This window comes from Podarcis muralis, chromosome 12 (assembly GCF_964188315.1).
Source record: "Podarcis muralis chromosome 12, rPodMur119.hap1.1, whole genome shotgun sequence".
Taxonomy (NCBI): Eukaryota; Metazoa; Chordata; class Lepidosauria; order Squamata; family Lacertidae; genus Podarcis; species Podarcis muralis.
The window spans coordinates 50,534,780-50,556,723 of record NC_135666.1 but is presented as its reverse complement, the minus strand read 5'-3'; the positions used below and the strand labels follow the sequence as shown (position 1 = coordinate 50,556,723).

At 41.5% G+C, this 21,944-nt stretch overlaps 1 protein-coding gene across 9 annotated transcripts in view; it reads left to right on the top strand.

The window, feature by feature from the left end:
- ULK4 (unc-51 like kinase 4) overlaps nt 1-21,944 on the top strand; it is a 166,765-nt gene that overhangs the window by 26,152 nt on the left and 118,669 nt on the right. For all 9 annotated transcript variants that reach the window (XR_003709203.2, XM_028751072.2, XM_077916423.1 and 6 more), the window contains 5 exons: nt 2,499-2,582; nt 6,698-6,859; nt 11,204-11,386; nt 17,006-17,133; nt 19,237-19,370. Coding sequence is in view for 8 of the 9 variants with exons in the window: in XM_028751072.2 (XP_028606905.2) it covers nt 2,499-2,582; nt 6,698-6,859; nt 11,204-11,386; nt 17,006-17,133; nt 19,237-19,370 (691 nt within the window). In the remaining variant the exon portion in view is untranslated. The remainder of the gene's footprint in view (nt 1-2,498; nt 2,583-6,697; nt 6,860-11,203; nt 11,387-17,005; nt 17,134-19,236; nt 19,371-21,944) is intronic.

Sequence of the window (21,944 nt, the reverse complement as noted above, 5' to 3'; positions counted from 1 at the left end):
GTTGGAGCAGCGAGAGCAGTGTGATCAGTCGCATTGATTTTCTGCCTTTGCATGCAGGATGACTTCGCCTTATAATAATAATAACTTATTATTTATACCCCACCCATCTGACTGAGTTTCCCCAGCCACTCTGGCAGGACAGCCTCTCTCCTCCCAACGGAGGAGGCCTATACATTTGGAGATCCCAGGCAAAGTGGGCTTTGGTGATTCTCCAGGTTATTCACTGGAACAGGCCGAGATGAGTATGAGGCCTTCCTTACTTCAGCAAATTTCCCAACATTGCCGTAATGGACAAGGGGGGTTATCTCTTCAGATATTAATGATTCCCTCAGGAGTTTTTTACACCCGGACCAGCTTGCTTCGTCACCATAAGAGTAAATTCAAGCATAAGTGGTCCACATGCAGGCATAGGGAAAAGAGGGGCTATTCACCAGATAAAGCTGGATGCTCCCCCTCTTTTCCCTCGCGCCCTGGGTCCTAGGAGCCCTTTTTGGATGGCCCTCATGTCTATTCCTCCCACTCAGGCAGTAGTTCCACAGGAGAGGTCACACCTAATCCCCCCAAGACTCAGGGAGCCACTGGGGCTTAGTGGGAGGCCTCTAGGGAACTGTCTGAATTGGGGTCTTCCCAGTCAAACCCAGACAAGAAGAGGAGGTGACTGAGGTTAAGAACCAACCTAGGGTGTTCTCTGCTCAGGTTTTTATGCCTTTATTAGAAGAGTGACTAGTGGGGTGCCACAGGGTTCTGTCTTGGGCCCGGTCTTATTCAACATCTTTATCAACGACTTGGATGATGGACTCAAGGGTATCCTGATCAAATTTGCAGATGACACCAAACTGGGAGGGGTGGCTAACACCCCAGAGGACAGGATCACACTTCAAAACAACCTTGACAGATTAGAGAACTGGGCCAAAACAAACAAGATGAACTTTAACAGGGAGAAATGTAAAGTATTGCACTTGGGCAAAAAAAATGAGAGGCACAAATACAAGATGGGGGACACCTGGCTTGAGAGCAGTACATGTGAAAAGGATCTAGGAGTCTTGGTTGACCACAAACTTGACATGAGCCAACAGTGTGACGCGGCAGCTAAAAAAGCCAATGCAATTCTGGGCTGCATCAATAGGAGTATAGCATCTAGATCAAGGGAAGTAATAGTGCCACTGTATTCTGCTCTGGTCAGACCTCACCTGGAGTACTGTGTCCAGTTCTGGGCACCACAGTTCAAGAAGGACACTGACAAACTGGAACGTGTCCAGAGGAGGGCAACCAAAATGGTCAAAGGCCTGGAAACGATGCCTTATGAGGAACGGCTAAGGGAGCTGGGCATGTTTAGCCTGGAGAAGAGGAGGTTAAGGGGTGATATGATAGCCATGTTCAAATATATAAAAGGATGTCATATAGAGGAGGGAGAAAGGTTGTTTTCTGCTGTTCCAGAGAAGTGGACACAGAGCAATGGATCCAAACTACAAGAAGATTCCACCTAAACATTAGGAAGAACTTCCTGACAGTAAGAGCTGTTCGACAGTCGAATTTGCTGCCAAGGAGTGTGGTGGAGTCTCCTTCTTTGGAGGTCTTTAAGCAGAGGCTTGACAACCATACGTCAGGAGTGCTCGGATGGTGTTTCCTGCTTGGCAGGGGGTTGGACTCGATGGCCCTTGTGGTCTATTCCAACTCTATGATTCTAATAATAATAATAATAATATCTTTATTGTCATTGCCCCCTCTCGGGGACAACGAAATTCTATGATTCTATTCTATGATTCTATTAAAAAGGCTTGTTGGGTGCTGCAATTGTCAAAGGAAGAGACAGCCCCCACTGAATCCCTTGGAAGTTAACCAAAGCTTTTCATGCAGCAATAGCTAAGCCTGCCTCTGTTCCCTTCCCCAAGGCCTTTGAGGAACCTTGGGATGCAGAATGGAGAACCTCAACTAGAGCTTAGGCTCCTTGCAAACAGGGAAAGAAACATTATATTGTATCTTTCTAGATAAGTTTATGAATTGCCTCAAAGGTCCAGAGATTGATTTCAGAATTCATAGTTAATGAAGCTCTCACAACTGTCTTGTTTCTTTCTGTTGTTGTGGAACCATTTAGTACTCTGATCTCCCTTGCATAGTCTTTGCAAATCGAAAAAGAGATACAAGTAATTGCCTTGGGGTAGGGCAGCGGGAAATATTAAGCTATTAACCTGTCTATTCAGATGCTCAAAGTTAAAAATATATATATAAATGGTCCAGGAGCTTCTTCTGCCTACATGTGACTGATCTGAAAATAAATATACCATTGATTTAAAAGGCTGGCAGAACTGTTGTTAATTTGTGACTAAAGTTAACATATTTAGCAGAACCAGTTCCTTATGCAGTGACATAAGAGGCATCATTTAAAAACAGACAGGTTCATAGAGAATGTGTGCGTATAAAATTGCATTTCCCCCCATAAAGATTTAACATAATTTATACTGTTCACTTCATTTCTGGCCCTTCCACATCATTTACAGGAAGGGAAAAAGGAGCACCCCAGAGAATGCTGGGCCCTTCCTTCAGCTGCTTACACTGTGCTAATGAGGTGCCTTCGGGAAGGGGTAAGTTTCTTTTGTTGTTCTCAATAGAATTTCTCCATTGTAATAACCCTTTAGGCATTGTGTGAGGATTGTAGCCTGCAGCACTGCAGTGCCTTATCAACCAAGAATTGCTCGTGAATTTAAATAATCATAAGACCATGACCCACAGAAGAAGAAAGTGCAAAAGGGAGAAAAAGTGTTCTCCGATATGCTTAGCATATAAATTATCTTTTGATTTTGGAAATAAAATTAACTGGTTAATTTTAAGTTGCAGTATTTTTTAAAGGAAAGCTTTGACAACAAATACAATTTCTTAGTTTTATACTTGGCAAGTTTTATTCTTTTACTTGTTTTTATAGACATTAGTTGAGCTTTTTATGTTCTCAGTTGTCATATCCTTAGAATGGCATTTTGGGTTGGGTTCAACTAATTTTGGTTTGCCGTTTTGTGTGTTTGGTTTGGGGATAATTTCCTTAATTTACAACCCAAGATTATATAAAATGGAAAACATTGGATTAAAGCCACAAAGAAGACTACATTTGCTATTTTCATGAGGCCAGCTGGCATTACTAATGCCCATGGCAAATGTGGAGGGGTGAAATGCTTATAGGAAGAAAAACATCAAGCAAAACATATTTCTTCTTCTTTGGCAATCACTCGTAGCCGAGTAAGATTGTCTTCCATGAACACATTCTTAACAGTGAGTCCGTAAGTGACTGTGAAGGCCAATTCAGGATGCACACGTCCTTCCACAGTTGGGACATAGGTTTCTGGATGGGAGTTGATCATGGTAAGGGTTTGCCAAGTGTGCCTTCCTCTTAGCACAATTCTCCCTTTTGTCCTGAGATGGGCATCTTCAAAGACCATGACACCTTTGGTAAAGGCTGTTCAGTTGAAGAGCTCGCAGGCCCATGTTTCCCAATTGTTGGTGTTTATACTACATTTTTAAATGCCTTGAGAGAGTCTTTAAACTTCTTTATCATTTGCATATTTGTATGAATGAAAGATAATTTCCAAATAACGGAATGGTTGGATTATTCTGAATATCTGAATGGATTCTTAAAATCCAAAAGTAGAATTCCTCTGGAGTCAATCATGGGCCCAGTTACTGTTAGAATGCCATTTATTTTAAGGCTTTGATGAAATAAGCAATAAAATTGAATCATTGGCTAGACATTAGAAATAATCTAAAGATCTATAACCAGGGAAAGGAGGCTTGACTTGGATGTCACTGTGAATGAAAAGGCTAACCTTTTGTGGCTCGATGGCCACATTAAGGATTTGCCACCTTTCTGAGAGTTGCATACCAGCCAGAGCTCATTTCATATATGGATAATCTCATATCAACACATTTCTATTCATGTGCATGCACACATTCAGCAAAAGGATGGGCATTCAGCTTCCATCTACACACACAGCAGATGAAAGGAACAGACAAGATCCTGCACACACAGGCACAGAATGTGTGGGGGGAAACAGCCTCAGCAAACACACACACGTTCAACAGCATTTGTGCTCTTTAGGGCAGGACTAGTGTACTAGGGTCTCCTGTTGTTGCAGCGCTTCACTGGAGAAAAGAAGCATAGGTCCTTTGTACCTTTGAAAAAGGCCCCAGTCTCCCTCTAGTGGCACCATTGTTAGGTATTGAACAGGGAACCAGAAATAAATGTTTCATTTTTCCTAAAGAGATTTTAAGAATGGCCCTACGCCAGAGTGAGTCCCATTGATCTCAGCAGGTCTGGCTTCTGAGTAGATTTGAGTTGGATTGTACTGTAAATTGGTGAATGTGCAGCACAATGACAAACGAGATTGTTAAACGATGATTATGTGGGGACATGATAGACATTTATGAAATTATTCCTACCGTGGTGAAACTGATTAGAAAACATTTCCTTCCTCTAGTCAGGGCGTTCAATGAAACTGATTGACAATAGATTCAGAAGAGACAAAAATATGTTCTTTCACACAACACACAATTAAGATATGGAATACAAGGTGTGGTGATGACTACTAGTGTAAGTGGCTTTGGAAGTGAACTGTACAAAATGATGGTGCCATCTTGCAACTGGAACTTCTCTGGAAGTACAGTGGTACCTCGGGTTACATACGCTTCAGGTTACAGACTCTGCTAACCCAGAAATAGTACCTCGGGTTAAGAACTTTGCTTCAGGATGAGAACAGAAATCGTGCAGCGGTGGCGCAGCGGCAGCAGGAGGCCCCATTAGCTAAAGTGGTGCTTCAGGTTAAGAATAGTTTCAGGTTAAGAACAGACCTCCAGAACGAATTAAGTTTTTAACCCGAGATACCACTGTATCTGTCTGGTCACTGTCAGAGAGGGCAAGATGGAGTTATGTCTGGTCCATTGGTTTTTTCCCCTTCTTTTCCTATGGAGGGCAGTCTGGCAATGATGTGGAAGAAGTGAAGGTGCTGCCACTACCACTGCCCACCTGTCCTCCTCCTCCCTGACTATGCCCACTGCCAATGTCGGACCTGAGTTTAGAATGCCATGATGGTTGGAGCTGGACTGCTGGCAGGATGAACAGACTGTTGCTTCCCTTCTCCTAACTTCAGCTTTCAGGATGACATATTTGTCCGTTGTTGTGAACAATTAGGTGGTGCCATGCCATTCCCTACAGCATTTTAATTTCTTAGCTATCATGAGAAGCAGGTGGTCTGATTTTTCCCAGGGCTCTATAGCTAAAGGTAAAATATGTGATTATTTTAAACATTTTAACTTCTGCTTAACTAATAGGTGTCTAATATCTCCTGAATTTGATTATTAGTATTAACTAGAATCTGATTAAAAAGTATGTTGAACATTCTATTTAGTCGGTGTTTATGAACTATACAGGACAGACTAAAGGTTTGAGGAAAGCTATATAAACATGTCTTACAGATTCATTTTTGTCAAGCAGGGTAGCTTATATGCTCTTGTTATGACAAAATGAACCCTTCAGTATAAGAGACCAAATATTAGTTTAGGTCAGTCTTCTTTTCCAGAAGCTAATTAAGCAGAAAATGGCACAATCTTCCTGCGTATACACTGTTTGATAATAGATCCCAGAGGGGCTTAAGAGAGCCTATCTCAGGTGGCAGCAAATTGAATTAGTCTGACAGCCTCATTGAGTTCATGAAACGCAGTGACAATCCATGACCCTTTTCCAGCCAAGATGCTATGGTTATCTGGTCCAGGGCATGCTTCATTTTGTCATTGGCTGCCATATGCAAACTAAAGAGAACCTTAAGGAATACATTTGACTGTACATAACCTAAGTTACTGCCTTATGTTGCTGGAGATATATTACTTATAGTAACAATTGCTATCTGTTTAATTTTTTACTTTGGTTTTGATCTGTTTTGAAAGTAGTTTTAATTTGTGCTGAATTAAAGCAAAATTAGAACCCCAAGTGATTTAATAATTACACTTTAAATAAAGATTCATAATATTAAACACTTTCTCTTTCTCACTCCCCCTCCCCCCCCCCATTTTTATTGGTGGTTATTGTTTCTCAGCAATACAGTCATACTGGGAATGGATCACAGCAATTTGTAGTGCTGTGTCATATAGTTAAAATAAATACAGTCAGAACAAAACTAAAAGGGGGAAGCAGGTTTATAAAATAATTTATTTAATTAAAAATATATCTTCCTCCTTCTGCTTTCCCACGAATAGCTCTAAGACTCCAGTGCCAAAGAGATGTGGTCTTCCTTCATCCATTTGTGTCCTTTTTGTTGGAGTCTATGAGGCAAAGAAATGACAAAATAATCCTAGGATTGTTGTATGGCAAAGCAATGCTAAAATGTCTGCTTTACCCACTTGTTTTAGGATAATCCATTCCATCTTGTTGAAATGTGGACTTCTTTGTTAGGAACTGGTGTAGTAAACTAGAGTTGATGCGTCATTAACCGTTGATAAGTGGGAGTCATTTTACTGTAGAAATAACATGTGAAGCAAAGCGGTTTGAATCTGCCCTTATGGGAAAAATAGAAATAAATTATTATCCAGAGGTGTGGAAAATCACGCCCTAGGGATTTCCTACATGCAGTCCTTCCCTGTCTCAATCAGCAGTTGCTATAGTTTGAATTTAATTTTTACTTAGTGAGAGCTAATTTTTTTAAAAATTCTCTCTTTCTAGGAAGAACGAGTTGTAAACCATATGGCAGCAAAGATTGTTGAAAATGTATGCTCCACCTTCTCTTCCTATGCTCAGGGATTTATTACTGGAGAAATTGGACCAATATTGTGGTATCTTTTTACGCATTCAACCATAGATTCTTTGAGAATAACTGCTGTTTCGGTAAGCAGATTTTGTTTTTTAAAAATAAAGGTGTACATCATTCCTAATTTTTATGCTTCATTTCTTCTCATTTTTTAAACTAGGATAGGTTGGAAATATATTCTTTATACTAAGGCAAAACTACCTTTGGATGCAACTCATACTCATTTTGAAGAAAATGGGTGGTTATTTAGTTGACTCAACCAAAAAAAAATTCTTCCAAGCTGTCTCTCATCTTCCTTATGGTTGAAATATACATAGTAGGGCATATTACTATTGTCTTGGCATTTGGCTTTTTGCTCAACTATTCCTAATTTCAAAATGAATTCCTGCTTTGCAGGGGGTTGGACTAGATGACCCTCATTGGTCCCTTCCACTTCTACAAGTCTGTGATTCTGTGTAATTGTTGTTTTTATTTTAAATCAAAGTCACACTTTTGCTGAGGTCTTTACTTGATTTCCCAGGAACTACTCCTGCTCAACTTAAAAGATCTAAGATCTGATTGTCCTTTTTCCTCCCCCCCCCCCAGCCCCCTGAGATGAAATGGTTAACTTATTGATTAAAATTAGTTTGTAGGAAAGTAGAACTTCGTTAATGTAAATAGCATAATCCTGGTTCTGTTCATCAAGCTCTTCAGTCTATATTCTTTATAATATATTTGATTCCTTGCTTTTATAGCAAAGATTTCTTAACCTATCAGAAGCTAAAGTACAGTTTAGAAGTAGAGTTCAAGATACAGAACTGCAAAATCATTTTGATATGATTAGAAATCCTCAGCTTTCACCTTTGTTCTCCTGCATTAAGCAACATTATTTTGAAAAATAGCCTGCACACCTGCACAGAGGTAGGGTACTCATTTTTAATAGACCTGTGTTTTCAGACAAATGTCATATATATGGAACAACAGGTAAAAGGGAATGTTCCCTACTGAACTTTGCAGGACAGTGGTGAAGAACTGCTCCATCATTTGTTGAAGCATCAGCTGTGTAATAAACATCTTAAGGTCCTTCTAGGTTCTCTTCTCAAAAATGGTGCATTTTTGTTCATGCTGTTTCTTTGGCATGGCTTATTGTAAATAGCAACCAAAATGGAGTCCAAATTTGAGGTTTTATTTTCTACCCTTTTTCAAAATAATATGCTAAAAGTAAAAATGAGTTACTTTTGATGTTTCCCCATTTACTTTATTGCATCTGGGTAGCTAAATAAAAACCTTGTTTTCAATATGCATTTTAGAATTACAAAGTTGAAAATCTCATTTTAATTGTATTTGAACAGAAAATTAGGGGAATTATCACTGGAATTATCCTTGTTTTTAATGCAATAAGAAAAGTTAAGGTACCACTTTTTCAGGTCAAACTGAATATGCTGTATGCTGATTTGAAACCTCCTTATAAACTAATGCCATTTTCTGCATTTAGGCTACAGTGTTTTTGTATAATACTGTTTTCCCATAGGGCTTGCATTGTAGTTTTCTATCCCCCCCCCCCAAAAAAATTTAAATTAAGTTATGACATTTTTATGTAGTATTTTGAGAAGTTTCCCCTGATAGCTTTGGCAAGTTTACTTGGAGAAAGTAGACACTGTGTTTTCTTAGAGCAATGTTTATATTAAAAGAATCATGCTGGTGGTGTTATTATTTCTTAAATCAATAATAAAAATGTATTTAGGAAAGTCTTTATGCCAGAAGTACTAGGTATGTAGCCTGTGGGTTGAATAGCAAATATCACTGCCCTCTGCAGTCTTATCTGTCATGGTTGATAGTCCAGAACTATGTCACAACATTTTCTGTTTGCTTTGCAGTGTAACCTGCCTCAGGTATGTGTCACAGACATACCTTCTAACAAGACTGAATCTTTCATCATCTTGCTAGTGTCAAAATCCAAAATTATTCTATTAAATTTTAGAATCATTATTACAAGATGGATTGTTATGATTTGCCTCTAAATAAGTAGCATATGTTTGCCCTTGTTAGTCAAAATCCGTTTGAACCTATAATCCTTTAAATCTTTTTAATAGCTACCCCTATGCAAGCATAAAGCTACTGAAATGTGGGCTAATTCAGTCTTGAAGGGAAGCTCATGGTTTGTCAGCTCACTAAAAATATAATAATATTCTACATGTACATATGTGCAGTTGAGTTGAGGAGCTGTCAGTAGATCCAAGTGGGTGGCCTTATGCAAAATATTAATGTAGAAATGGTCTGTGGCTTACTATTTTTTAATTCTTATTATTATTGTTACTGTTGAACTTCACTAAATTTCCAAAAGAAATACAGTTTCATACAAATAGGATCCTTTAAAATAGGATCCCAAACAATGTTGCCAAGATTTCAGATGGAACTCCTCTACCAACCCTCTCAGTTCTGACTGGGAGCCACCAAAGCATTTTACAGCGGCCTCTGTTTTACCATACAACAAGATTTTCTTGAATAGGCATACTGTATGTCTGTGTCCAATATGGAAGAGCAACAGGAGCTCGCTCCGTTGCGGGGATTCGAACCGCCGACCTTCCAATCGGCAAGCCCAAGAGGCTCAGTGGTTTAGACCACAGTGCCCCATCTTCTGCCAACCTAGCAGTTCGAAAGCATGCCAGTGCAAGTAGATAAATAGGTACTGCTGCGACGGGAAGGCAAACAGCGTGTCCGTGCACTCTGGTTTCCATCACGGGGTCCCGTTGCACCAGAAGTGGTTTATTTCTGCTGGCCACATGACCCAGAAAGCTGTCTGTGAACAATCGCCAGCTCCCTTGTCCTGAAAGCGAGATGAGCACCACAACCCCCTAGGTCGCCTTTGACTGGACTTACCGTATTTTTTGTCCCATAGGGTGCACGGCCCATAGGGCGCACCTAGTTTTTTTTGGGGGGGGGGGAATAAAGAAAAAAAATTATTTCCCCCCCAGGGTTGGGGCGGGGGAAGCCCAAGCTTCCCAGCCCCCAGAACAGGCTGCTATCCGCAAGCCGTGAGAGAGCTGCGCGAAGCCTGGGGGGGCGCTGAGCTCAGCGCACCCAAGGCTTCTGGGTGCAGGCAGCACTCCGCAAGCCATGAGAGAGCTGCGCGAAGTCACGCAGCTCTCCCACGGCTTGCGGATAGCTTCCTGAAGCCTGGAGAGCGAGAGGGGTCGGTGCGCACCGACCCCTCTTGCTCTCCAGGCTTCAGCAAAAGTCTGCATTCGCCCCATAGGACGCACACACATTTCCCCTTCATTTTTGGAGGGGGGGAAAGTGTGTCCTATAGGGTGATAAATACGGTAACTGTCCAGGGGTCCTTTATCTTTTACCTTACCAATATGGAACCTTATTTAAAGGAAAGGTACAAGCAACACAGGTCAAGTAACAGATATAAACAACTAAGGGATGCTTAAGTAGTTAAAGGAAGGAGACTGTTCCCATTGCTTTGCTGGAACAAGGCTTAATTATATCCAGCCTGATTTCTTTTAAACCTGGGTTTCTGGCGCTATAGGATGAAGAGGAACAGAAGGCAGCTCTGGTGACAGGCTGCCTCTCAATGTCAGGAACTGCCATCGTCAAAGAAATAGAAGACAGGTTGTGCCAGCGCCGGAAGAGGAAAAAACTTAAACAGATAGCACAGTTCCCCTCAAAAAGACTAGAGGCAATTGTACTTCATCCAGCAGAGCTTTACTTGCTACTGAAGGCAAATGAGCATAATGGTCACAAATCCAATACATTCAGGATTGGCACAGTCCATAAAATTCCAGTTGCAGCACTTACAATAACTTACAATAAGTCCAGTTACAGATAGGGTCTTTAAGGTGCTACTGGAAGGAATTTTTTTTGTTTTTACAATAAGTCTAAACCTTAGCACTAAGCATCCTATGTATGGAACACCACACCAGAAGGAAGAGAGATAGAAAGAGAAAGTAAAACCCAGGCTCCTTCTGGCCTATATTTATAGTCAGCATGACCTTAATTGGAAGAGATAAGAGAACCAGATCGAGCCAGCTGTACACTCAGCTTCTCTGAAGGTATAACCCAAACAATCATGAAGCTTCTTTCATACAGTGAAGCTTCCAGAAACCTCTTGAATGAATTAGAATAGGAAAGACCTCTACACATCAGATCAGTACTTTCTGTACTAAGAAATGCAAACCGACAAGTTAAACAATGATGTGTTTTGTATTTCAATACACTGTTCAACATGTTAAAATTAAACATAGATTTTTGAAGAACGCAAAATGCCAAGTTAGGAAACAGTGTTGTTTCACTACTGAAACCTCGGAGCTGCTTTGAGGGTTCTTAAGACTATAAATTAGCCTATAAATTTAATTAAAAGAAAAAATATTGCTACAAAGTATGTATTTACATTTGTTAAACTGAAAACATTCAACAGAGTTTTTTGTTTTATACAGGCGTTGTGCAAAATTACTCGTCACTCACCTAGTGTTTTCCAGAGTGTGATTGAAAAGGTGGGATTACCAGCAGTGATACATTCACTTGCAACTGGAATATGCAAAGTTCAACAGCACATGATGACTATGTTCTCCGCTATGTTGTCATGTGGAATCCATTTGCAAAGGCTGGTTCAGGAAAAGGTTTGTTTAAACGTTTTCTTGTGTTACAAATATTTTTCATAAACTTTTTTTATTGACTGTTACTGTGTGCTGTACTAGATTTTAAAGACATCTCTATAAACCGTCTATAAATTTTACACTAGCCAGTTCATATTTTAGTTTTAAATAAACAGGCGTAAGTGACCTTTCCATTAAAGTGATCTTCAAAAAATTTTCATACAAGAAAAACAAAAAATCATAAAATAGTAGCACTGCAAACATAAACAGCAGGGGTCAAAACAAAGTACAGTGGTGCCTCGCAAGACGAAAAGAATCCGTTCTGCGATTCTCTTCGTCTAGCGGTTTTTTCGTCTTGCGAAGCAACCCCATTAGCGGCTAAGAGGATTAGCGCTATTAGCGGTTTAGCGGCTATTAAAGGCTTAGCGGCTGAGCTGCTAAAATGCTATTAGCGGCTTAGCGACTTAGAAAAAGGGGGGGAGCGGGGGAAAAATGGCAAGACTCGCAAGACATTTTCGTCTTGCGAAGCAAGCCCATAGGGAAATTCGTCTTGCGAAGCGCCTCCAAAATGGAAAACCCTTTCGTCTAGCGGGTTTTCCGTCTTGCGAGGCATTCGTCTTGCGGGGCACCACTGTAAGAGAGGTGTGTTTTGCTTGCCTCCTCCCTGCCCTAGATGCCTAGTGATACGTGGGGTATACTGCTGTTTTTCACCACCCTTGGGAATGTTTCTCTGTGGAAGCAAATAAATTATGAGAGAGAATAAAAACAAAAGAAGTTTTCCTGCATCTGATATTATTAGATATGAAGGGGGGCTACCACAGCTAAGGAACTGTGCTCAGGACTCAGCTAAGGACTGACTACCTTGTAGTCAGTCTCATAAGCAGACAGGCAGGTATGTGGTTTCAGAAACCCATTATTGGAGAGCAACAAGAAAGGTGTTCTCATCAGAGGAAAATTGCTGTGGTTGGTTAAAAAAACAGATTTACAGTGGTGCCTCACAAGACGAAAAGAATCCGTTCCGCGAGTCTCTTCGTCTTGCGGTTTTTTCGTCTTGCGAAGCAAGCCAATTAGCGGAATAGCTGATAAGCGGCTTAGCAGATTAGCGGCTTAGCGGATCAGCTGTTAAGTGGCTTAGCGGATCAGCTGATTAGCGGCTTAGCGGATCAGCTGTTAAGCGGCTTAGCGGATCAGCTGATAAGCGGCTTAGCGGATCAGCTGTTAAGCGGCTTAGCGGATCAGCTGATAAGCGGCTTAGTGGATCAGCTGATAAGCGGCTTAGTGGCTTGGGGAAAAGGGGGGGGGAGGGGAAAAAACCTGCAGGAACTCACAAGACATTTTCGTCTTGCGAAGCAAGCCCATAGGAAATTCGTTTTGCGAAGCACCTCCAAAACGGAAAACCCTTTCGTCTAGCGGGTTTTCTGTCTTGCGGGGCACCACTGTATTCAGGGAGGTCTATCTTAGCCATTGTATGATTTCCCCTCCACACAATTTGCAGTGGTATCACGATTCATTCAGTTGTGTTGCGTTTGTGTTTGTATAGTTCTGTTCCAGTGTAGAAGGAATTCTCAGTAACGTAAAAAAGAAAGCACTGGTGAAATTGACAGGGATTTCCTCTTTCTCTAGAGAAGTCCAGGGAAGCCTAGTGAAACCTTAACTAGTATGGCCAGGTTTAAAGGACTGCATGTTAGCTGCCATTGTCATCTTACTAAGGTTATTGAAATGCTGCTTGTGTGATATTGCTGTGCACCGCTGTGTTGGTCTGCATGCCTGCCTAGAAAGAGAAGCAAAGTTCCAGCCATATGTATTTTCCACTTGTGAGCCTCCAGCAGCACTCACTTTGCTATTCTTAGACTGTTTTTATGATTGAGACATTAAAAGAACTTCCTAGGCTTTTCTAAAGTTTGCTCACTTCCCACTTAACTGTTTTGGGAGCGGTTTTCTCCCTTTGAGAGACTAAATTTTTCGGACTTGCATACGTCTGCATGCATACCTTGTGGTTGCCTCTAACATGTAGCTTCCTTCCTCTTTCTCTAAGCTCCCATATTGGCTCCAATCCTGTCACCCCATCCCCCCTTTTGTTTCTTGGCATCAGCCTCTTCACTGCTTTTGCCTCCAGAAGAAAGTGCCTTTCGCTGCTATTCATAAGATTTTCAGCAGCTCTTCCCAGAGGATTGATGGCTTATGGATTCTGCAAATCAGTTTGCTAAGAAGGGTTTGCTAGGAAGAGGGTACAATTGGCCATGTCCTGAGCTCTAGAGGACATTGTTGGGCTTTTTTCCATACTGCTTACCCCTTCAGCTTTCTGCACAAATAAATACCTGCATATGCAGACTTTTTTTTCCAGTTTTGCTGTTGGGACCTCACCTTCTCCTTTCCTTTCCTTTCCTTTCTTAAATAACATAGAATCATAGAGTTGGAATAGACCACAAGGGCCATCGAGTCCAACCCCCTGCCAAGCAGGAAACACCATCAGAGCACTCCTGACATATGGTTGTCAAGCCTCTGCTTAAAGACCTCCAAAGAAGGAGACTCCACCACACTCCTTGGCAGCAAATTCCACTGTCGAACAGCTCTTACTGTCAGGAAGTTCTTCCTAATGTTTAGGTGGAATCTTCTTTCTTGTAGTTTGGATCCATTTCTCCGTGTCCGCTTCTTCTTCTCATACTTTCCCCAAGCCTGGTGCTAATGTTCTACCTACATAAATATCAGCATACACCCTGAACTTCACTAATAGAAGGAATAATAACTGAAATAAGCTGAATATAAAATAATGAGGCACAGAAGTTGACATGATTTCTTTGCCAAGTCCCAAGAGGTAGAACTAATCTATACTTGAATTGCTGCTGAAATTCAATAAATTCAATGAGCTGTAGTATGCCTATAGATAATGGCCACCAGGAAAAAACCAATGAGAAATGTATGAAGACAACTACTTCAGCATGGTCCTTCCCAGACACCTAAAAGGAAAAAAAATGAGTGCAACAATTGCAACTAACGTCGTATTGCGATTATGCTATCCTTAAAGGACCTTAGGCCAATTTGTAAGTGAAATACGCAGAAAAAACTTTTTAGTAAACTGGACTCTTCTTCTTAACCATACAAAAAAACCACAGCTATCAGTCCATGTAAATGGTTGTAATCTCTGTAATTATTTGATTAGATGTTGGTAAATGGGTTTTTTTGTAGCTTTGTTTTTTTTTATTTTAGAAAATATTTATTTTAGGCCTTTATTATAGTTCTTCAATAATAAAATAGCTTACTCTTCATACAAACTTTGGCCTAAAGTGGGTGGTTTGGGGGGGAATTTAAAAATTTTAGGGAAACTATACTTATACTCTTATTTATAGCATTTAAAAATCTCACTATTTTAAAGATCTCAGGAGTAATGGAGTACAAGAGATTTCAGGGTAATTGCATACTGAGATAATAGAAGTTTCCAATGCAAAAGACCACGGCATATCCTTGGCATAATTAGTATATATTTATTTGAAATCTACCACTTTGTAGTTTGGTGGGGGGCAGGAAATCTGAATAATAGCCATAATTTTCTTTCTGCTTTGTATACATTGTTAATATGCAGATCATAAAATATACTTTGAGGTTTGTTTGGACACAATTGTTGGGTCTTCAGCTAGTCAGGTGACAGGAAGGAGGGCATGATTCACTCAGGCTTCCTGTTTCTATGCTTGGTCTGTCTGATTCCATACATCCCACACATTACTTTCTCTGACCATGTTTGTTTCACATGCAGAAACTGCATGGCACAGACATGCCACATTCTTACCTTTGAAGGTCCTTCTACCCAGTTTTTCACAGTGAACCTGTCTGGCTGCCAGAAAAGCCCCTCCATCTGTTGTCCGACACTGTAAGCAGAACCAGGCACAGTGCTTGCAGTAATTAACTTTATTGCTCAGTAATCAAGGAGTCAGCACACAGCACATCCATCAGATAAGCACGTCAGTTGCAGAAGCTAAAGTTCCATCCTCTCCCTCCCTTATTTATACCTCCCTCCTTGCATTTTTTCACTGTGTCTCAGCTTTTCTTAATTGTTCTCGCCTTTTCTCGACCCTTCTTTCCTGAATCAGGACTGTGTTGCAGAGCAGGAGACCCAGCCCCTGCTCCTTTATCAGCACCTGTGGCTGCCTCAAACCTCTCCCCTTCACTCTCACTCTCTATTAATTCCTCCCTGTCCCACCAGTCTGAACCTGGTTCAAAGTCCCCTTCCACCTCACGTACCTCCTGGACTACTGGCTGCCACCACTCTTCCTCGTCCAGCCAGTCCCTGAAAAAAACCCTCAGGCCATTCATCAGGATCTCCCAATTCTTGAATCATCAGTGGGGAGAGGGATCTGTGTGCTGATGTGGACAGAAGGAAAATGAAAAGTCAGCTTTTGCCTGTCCCCACCCCCGCTTCCATGGGAGGCTATAATTTTAGAAATTTAATTAAATAAATCCCTTCAGAGTCATTATAGAACATCTAGTTTAGTGTATTACGAATTGGAGGCAAGAGACCAAGTCTCTTCCTGTGCTTTGGAATTGCTACCTATAGTTCAGACTGCAAAAAGTCATTTGTAGAACGTATTAAAATTCCACCCAATTATATTTTTTAAACAACAGATTTATTGATATAATTACCAGCCCCTTTTCCTCCTGTATTGCTTCTGTATGTTATAGTTTGAGAGTTCCAATGACCTCTGTGTTACATTAAAGAGAATGACAAGTCTGTGGCCTGCTGTTTAATTTATCTGCCAGCCTACATAGTATGCCACACAGTGACTATACATCTTTTCATATTTCTGTATAAAGGCATACCTCCAGCCTAACAATGCAAAGTCACATGGGATAGCTAAGGATTTTCTTCGCTTTATCACTATTGTTTGCTTACGGGATCTTTGGGGATGTGAATTTTGAAAAATACAATTTAGAAAACAGAAATTTATCTCAAAAAAAGTAATTCATCCCTTTATAATCTGAAACACTGCCAATAAAGTTTTTTTTATCTTACATCACATTTGCAAAAAATCAATATCTTCAGTTCTATAAACTAAAGAGTTGCCAACTTGGTCTGCTAAACTGCCCTTAATTTTGACGCTGGAATTGCACCTTTTAATTTGTGCATTCATTTGCTGTGTTCACCCTTGTGTCTATTCACTACATTGTGTTTAGTAGAAGAGGAATTTGATGTTATCTGTTAGTTTTCAGAAGATTGTGTATGCAGTTTCCATGAAAGACACAATTTCATGGAAAGTGTTTGCATTACAGTTTGTGATGTCACAAAAAGAAGTGTGGAAAACAATTTGAAGGGAAATCATAGCCTCCTACCTGTGGGTTGTGCGGACTAAAACTGGTGATGTCTATAAGGTGGACCACGGCAGGGCAGGCATCTGCAGATACCATGAAGGAGACTGAATGACCATACTTGAGCCCCACCCCACCCCCCAAAATGATGGTAAACTGATACTGGCTAACAAACATCATAACTTTTATCTCATAATTTCTTTCTGTAGTTTTGACTTGTGAAAAAATATCATTAGTAATGCACTGTTTTAATTTAAAATGATAGGGAGAGGGGAAGAGTGAAGTTATATGTATTCTCATTGAAACTGTGTTTCTCTCCCCCCCCCCCCCCAACTTTCCATCCAGGACCTTGTGACTACAGTTATTCGAATGTTTGAAAGTCCTTCTGCCTCCATTCGAGCAAAGGCTTTTCTAGTCTTGTTACAAGTTTTGATTAATAATAAAGAGATGCTTCTTCTGAGCTGCCAAGCGAGGTAAAGTGATGCTCTAAGCTATTATTGGACCGAAAGGTGTGTGCAGTTAAAATTTTACTCTGGGAATTGTATCACGTTTCTATCAACAAGGCAGAACTATGAAATCACTAGTACCGAGTGAGCAGCCTCTGATTGATCAGAACAAAGGAGAAACCTTTATAGACATGGGAAAGACTGCCAAGCTACTCTGAGCAAGTCAGAAATTGAGCTGTGAAGTGTTGATACGGCTCTTGCATGGCCCAAGAAAATCGGAAGCTCATTTTGAATCTCACTACCTGATATTTGACAATGGAAAACTTAATACAGTTACTGGCAGCTTACTGATCTAGGCAGGGGGAGTTGCAATATTGAATCTCCCGGCAGCACCGTCACTGCTGCTTACTGGTAGGGACAAGGTAGCCATGGTGTTAGGGTTGTGAGGCAGCAACAGGAGACCCAATTCGGTGCAGTTGTGCCCATACAGCCTAACCTCATCACTGCCTTGCCTCTCCCCTTGCTAGTAAGTGGCAGCAGTCAGTGGTGGAGCTTCATGCTCCAGCACTGGGGGCAGAGAGCAGACAGGGGGGTGGCTGGTGCACATCCCAGGGCGTGGCGCACTGTCCGCAGGGGCGTGGTGCCCAGTGCTGCTGGAGAGAGGCGATGGCACCCCACCAGGATCTTGGGGCCGGGGGCAGTGCGCTCCCCCCTCCCCCCCCTCTTCTTCCACCAGTGGCAGCAGTGCTGCTCTCTGGAGGCTATTGTTGCAGCTCCACCCCGCCATGCAAGCCACTTTGAACATACTTTCTGTTGCTTCTTTTCTTTGTCCTTTTAACTATATAGTTGCCTGCCTTAGCTGGTTAAAAAGTAAAGGTAAAGGTACCCCTGCCCGTACGGGCCAGTCTTGCCAGACTCTAGGGTTGTGCGCCCATCTCACTCAAGAGGCCGGGGGCCAGCGCTGTCCGGAGACACTTCCGGGTCACATGGCCAGCGTGACATCGCTGCTCTGGCGAGCCAGAGCCGCACACGGAAACGCCGTTTACCTTCCCGCTAATAAGCGGTCCCTATTTATCTACTTGCACCCGGGGGTGCTTTCGAACTGCTAGGTTGGCAGGCGCTGGGACCGAGCAACGGGAGCACACCCCGCCGCGGGGATTTCAACCGCCGACCTTTTGATCGGCAAGCCCTAGGCACTGAGGCTTTTACCCACAGCGCCACCCGCGTCCCCTAGCTGGTTACTAGCTTCTAATTTTTCTCCATCCTGCTTTTGCTTAAACCATAACTTCTCAGTGACTGATGATAATTAGCTTGATGGACTTTTTGCTTTCTTCCTACTTGCAGTGCTTAAACTTCATTAGAAATAAAGTCTAGAAGAAGTTGTTTAAAATGTTAAAATCAGTAAATCGTTTCAAAGACTGTGCAATCAGTTTTAGATCCCTGCATCTGTATTAAGGTTGGTTCAGATATAACACCAAACTAAGGTTTGGTGCTATTATCAGGCTTGCTTACTTCTTTTGAGCTACTGTTGGCTTTTTAGATGTGTGAGTCATCATACGTATAGCCAAAGCATTTTCAAATGTGAAGCATTCAAAAAAACAGTAAAATTTAAAATATATATTCTCTTTGCTATGCATTCTGTTTCACCATTGCCTAAGGGTCTATTGAAGTGATTCTCTTCCTGAATGAATAGCAACCACAGTGGAGGTTTTTTTTAGATGCTAAGGGATTACTCACCCAATTAAAGCTTGTAAGATTTAGTATTACTTTCTGTGGAATGAAGAAATTATAAATTAACTTGTTAAAGCAGGACTTTTATTCCTCTTCAATCTAAAATAAAATGTGAAAACAAGTTAATACAATTACATGCAATGAAGGTTCACTTATGTAGAATAGATTTTAAGAGCTTATATGCCATGCTGCAATCCTGTACCCACTCTCATGGCAGCCTTCACCACCCCACTGCCCTCTAGATGTTTTGGGTAGCAATTCCCATCAGCTTCAGCCAACATGGCCAAAACATCTGGAGGGCTCCAGAAGCGGGTATGCTGCCTTATGGAAATTCTTGTAGCGCTCTTTTGAGAGAAGTATCATTGTTTTGTTATATAAGATGAATTTCTCTGTGTGTAGATTGGTGATGTACATTGAAAGAGACAGCAGAAAGGCCATGCCAGGAAAAGAGCAGCAAAGCAGCAATGAATACCTGTCAAAATGCCTGGATCTTCTCATCTATCACATTGTGCAGGAGCTGCCACAAATTCTAGGTAAATTCTGCTGCCTCGCTATAAAAGGAGGTAGAGGTCCCTTTTGCTCTTTTCTTGTGAAGCACTGTAGAGGATTAATGACAAAAGCAAACACAGTTCTTGCCTCAAGACGCTGACATTCCAAAAGCAGTAATGGCATGAGTTACAGTAGGAAATATAACATGCTGTAATGGGAGAAGTATTAGAGGGCTACAGTTGTGGTCCTGTGGTAATAGGAATGAATTTGCTGGGTTGCATTCCACCATTATAATTGGAAATGGTGGAGAGAGGGTAGTAGGCGCTACAGTTTCCTGGGGAGCTTCCACCACTGTGGCCGCTCCCTCCACGCCCACATTTAGAGTGGAACTAAAACATCAGCTTCAACATCCATGGTTCCCAGCATCTTCCTTTGAAGGTGACCCGGAAACTACAATTAATCCAGAATTTGGCAGCTAGACTGGTGACTGGGAGTGGCTGCCAAGACCATATAACACTGGTCCTGAAAGACCTACATTGGCTCCCAGTATGTTTCCGAGGACAATTCAAAGTGTTGGTGCTGACCTTTAAAGCCCTAAACGGCCTCAGCCCAGTATACCTGAAGGAGCATCTCCACCCCCATCGCTCAGCCCAGACACTGAAATCCAGCTCCAAGGGCCTTCTGACGGATCCCTCCCTGCGAGAAGTGAGGTTATAAGGAACCAGGCAGAGGGCCTTCTTGGTAGTGGTGCCCGCCCTGTGGAACGCCCTCCCATCAGATTTCAAGGAAATAAACAACTATCTGACTTTTAGAAGACATCTGAAGGCAGCCGTGTTTAGTGTTTCTTATGTCTTACTGTGTTTTTAATACTCTGTTGGGAGCTGCCCAGAGTGGTTGGGGAAACCCAGCCAGATGGATGGGGTATACTACTACTACTACTACTACTACTACTACTACTACTTCTTCTTCTTCTTATTATTATTATTATTATTATTATTATTATTATTATTATTCCATGACTGAACCATCACCAGTCTGCTGGAGCAGAGGCAGTTTTGCCAGCATCACAAAGGGCACCACAACAGTGATGTAGAACAGAGCACAGAAGGCGATGGGCACTGAATTTTAGCATTGCACAGGGCACCACTGACATTTGAGAGCCCAAAAGCTGCCACTTGCTGGAGCGCTACAAGATTATCTTAGCATTACTTGATATACAAGGATTTCATGCAAGAAAGCAAGTGCTAGAGAAATTAAGTGAGGCATAATGTCATAATTAAGAAATGCGTTTTGAATTCTTGCTGAATATATAGGGCAACAGCAGGTTTAAGAGGTTTAAGTTCGAGAACTTGAAAACAATATTACAGTGCCAAGATATCTTCTTGTATACGTGAGGATACAAACATTTTGTTAATTTATATTCAGTTTTAATGGCAAAGATAAGAAACAAACATGCTTCTCCCATCATTTCCTTAAGAAAAAATGGGGCTTTCTTACACGTGTTTTGTGAATAATATTTATTTTTTTAAAAAAATAATTTTTATTAGCCGACCAATCAAATCACATCACATAAATTCCGAATTACAAAGCCAAATTTTAAATTTTTGTTGAGGGGACCCATATTTCAAGTTCCGAAGGGGGATTCCAATCATCTTCTTGCTACTGCGTTAATATCCAAATCAGTCCAAATAATGTTCATAATTCTATCCAGTCTTATCTTGCTGTTTCCACATCTCATCTTGTTCGTATATTTTTTTATTTTTTTATTTGTGATCTCTTCTGATTATCTCCTTAAGCAGATAAACACCAATTATAATCCTGTGTGAATTTTTCTGTTCGTCCAATCCTCATATCAAGATGGTTTCCATATATCATCACTTTCATAAATAACATCGCTCTTTCCATCATTAATCTCTCAAATCTGTCGCTCTTAAGTCCCTCTGAGGAGTCTCACCCACAATATAAAAGCAGCTTTGTTCCTCCTCCCAGACTTAAGTCCTCCGACAGAACTTGCCAACATGGCGACGGTATTTTTAACTGCGTCATTCCAAAGCTCTTATGCTTTCCACAATCTTCTTGAAACATGCTTTGGTTAGAAAATAATCTCCACACAGTCATAAATCCACAGCTTAAGTCATTAAAACGGCATTTCTGACTTGGGGGGGGGGGGGATTCTTGGTTAATCACATAGAGGAAAGAAATGAAAGTTTTTTCCCCCTCCCCCATCCAGTCCCTTTGCCATACCGAGCCTTGGTGATCTTCTCATGATTTATTCTTGTTCCGACGACCCGTCTTGTTTATCAGAGATCTCTTCAGTTAGCAGTCTTTACTCCCCCTCCTTCCTTGAAATATGTGCATTCGCTTCCTCCTAATTGTTTCTTTTGAAGTTATTTCAGCTAGAGGCGCGGATCAGAGACAGCGACCAGGAGCGCCGAGATCCACAGGAGGGCTTTCTGCCTAGTGCCCCCATCCCCACAAATTTGGGGGTGGTGTAGGGCACAGCAGGCAAGGGCAGCCCCCCCCCCCAACCTTGGGGGGGTAGGGAGGCTATTTACTCCCATCACAGCCTCCTAATTACCTCGTGTGGGTCGGAGAGATGTTATTGTCAGCCATCTTCC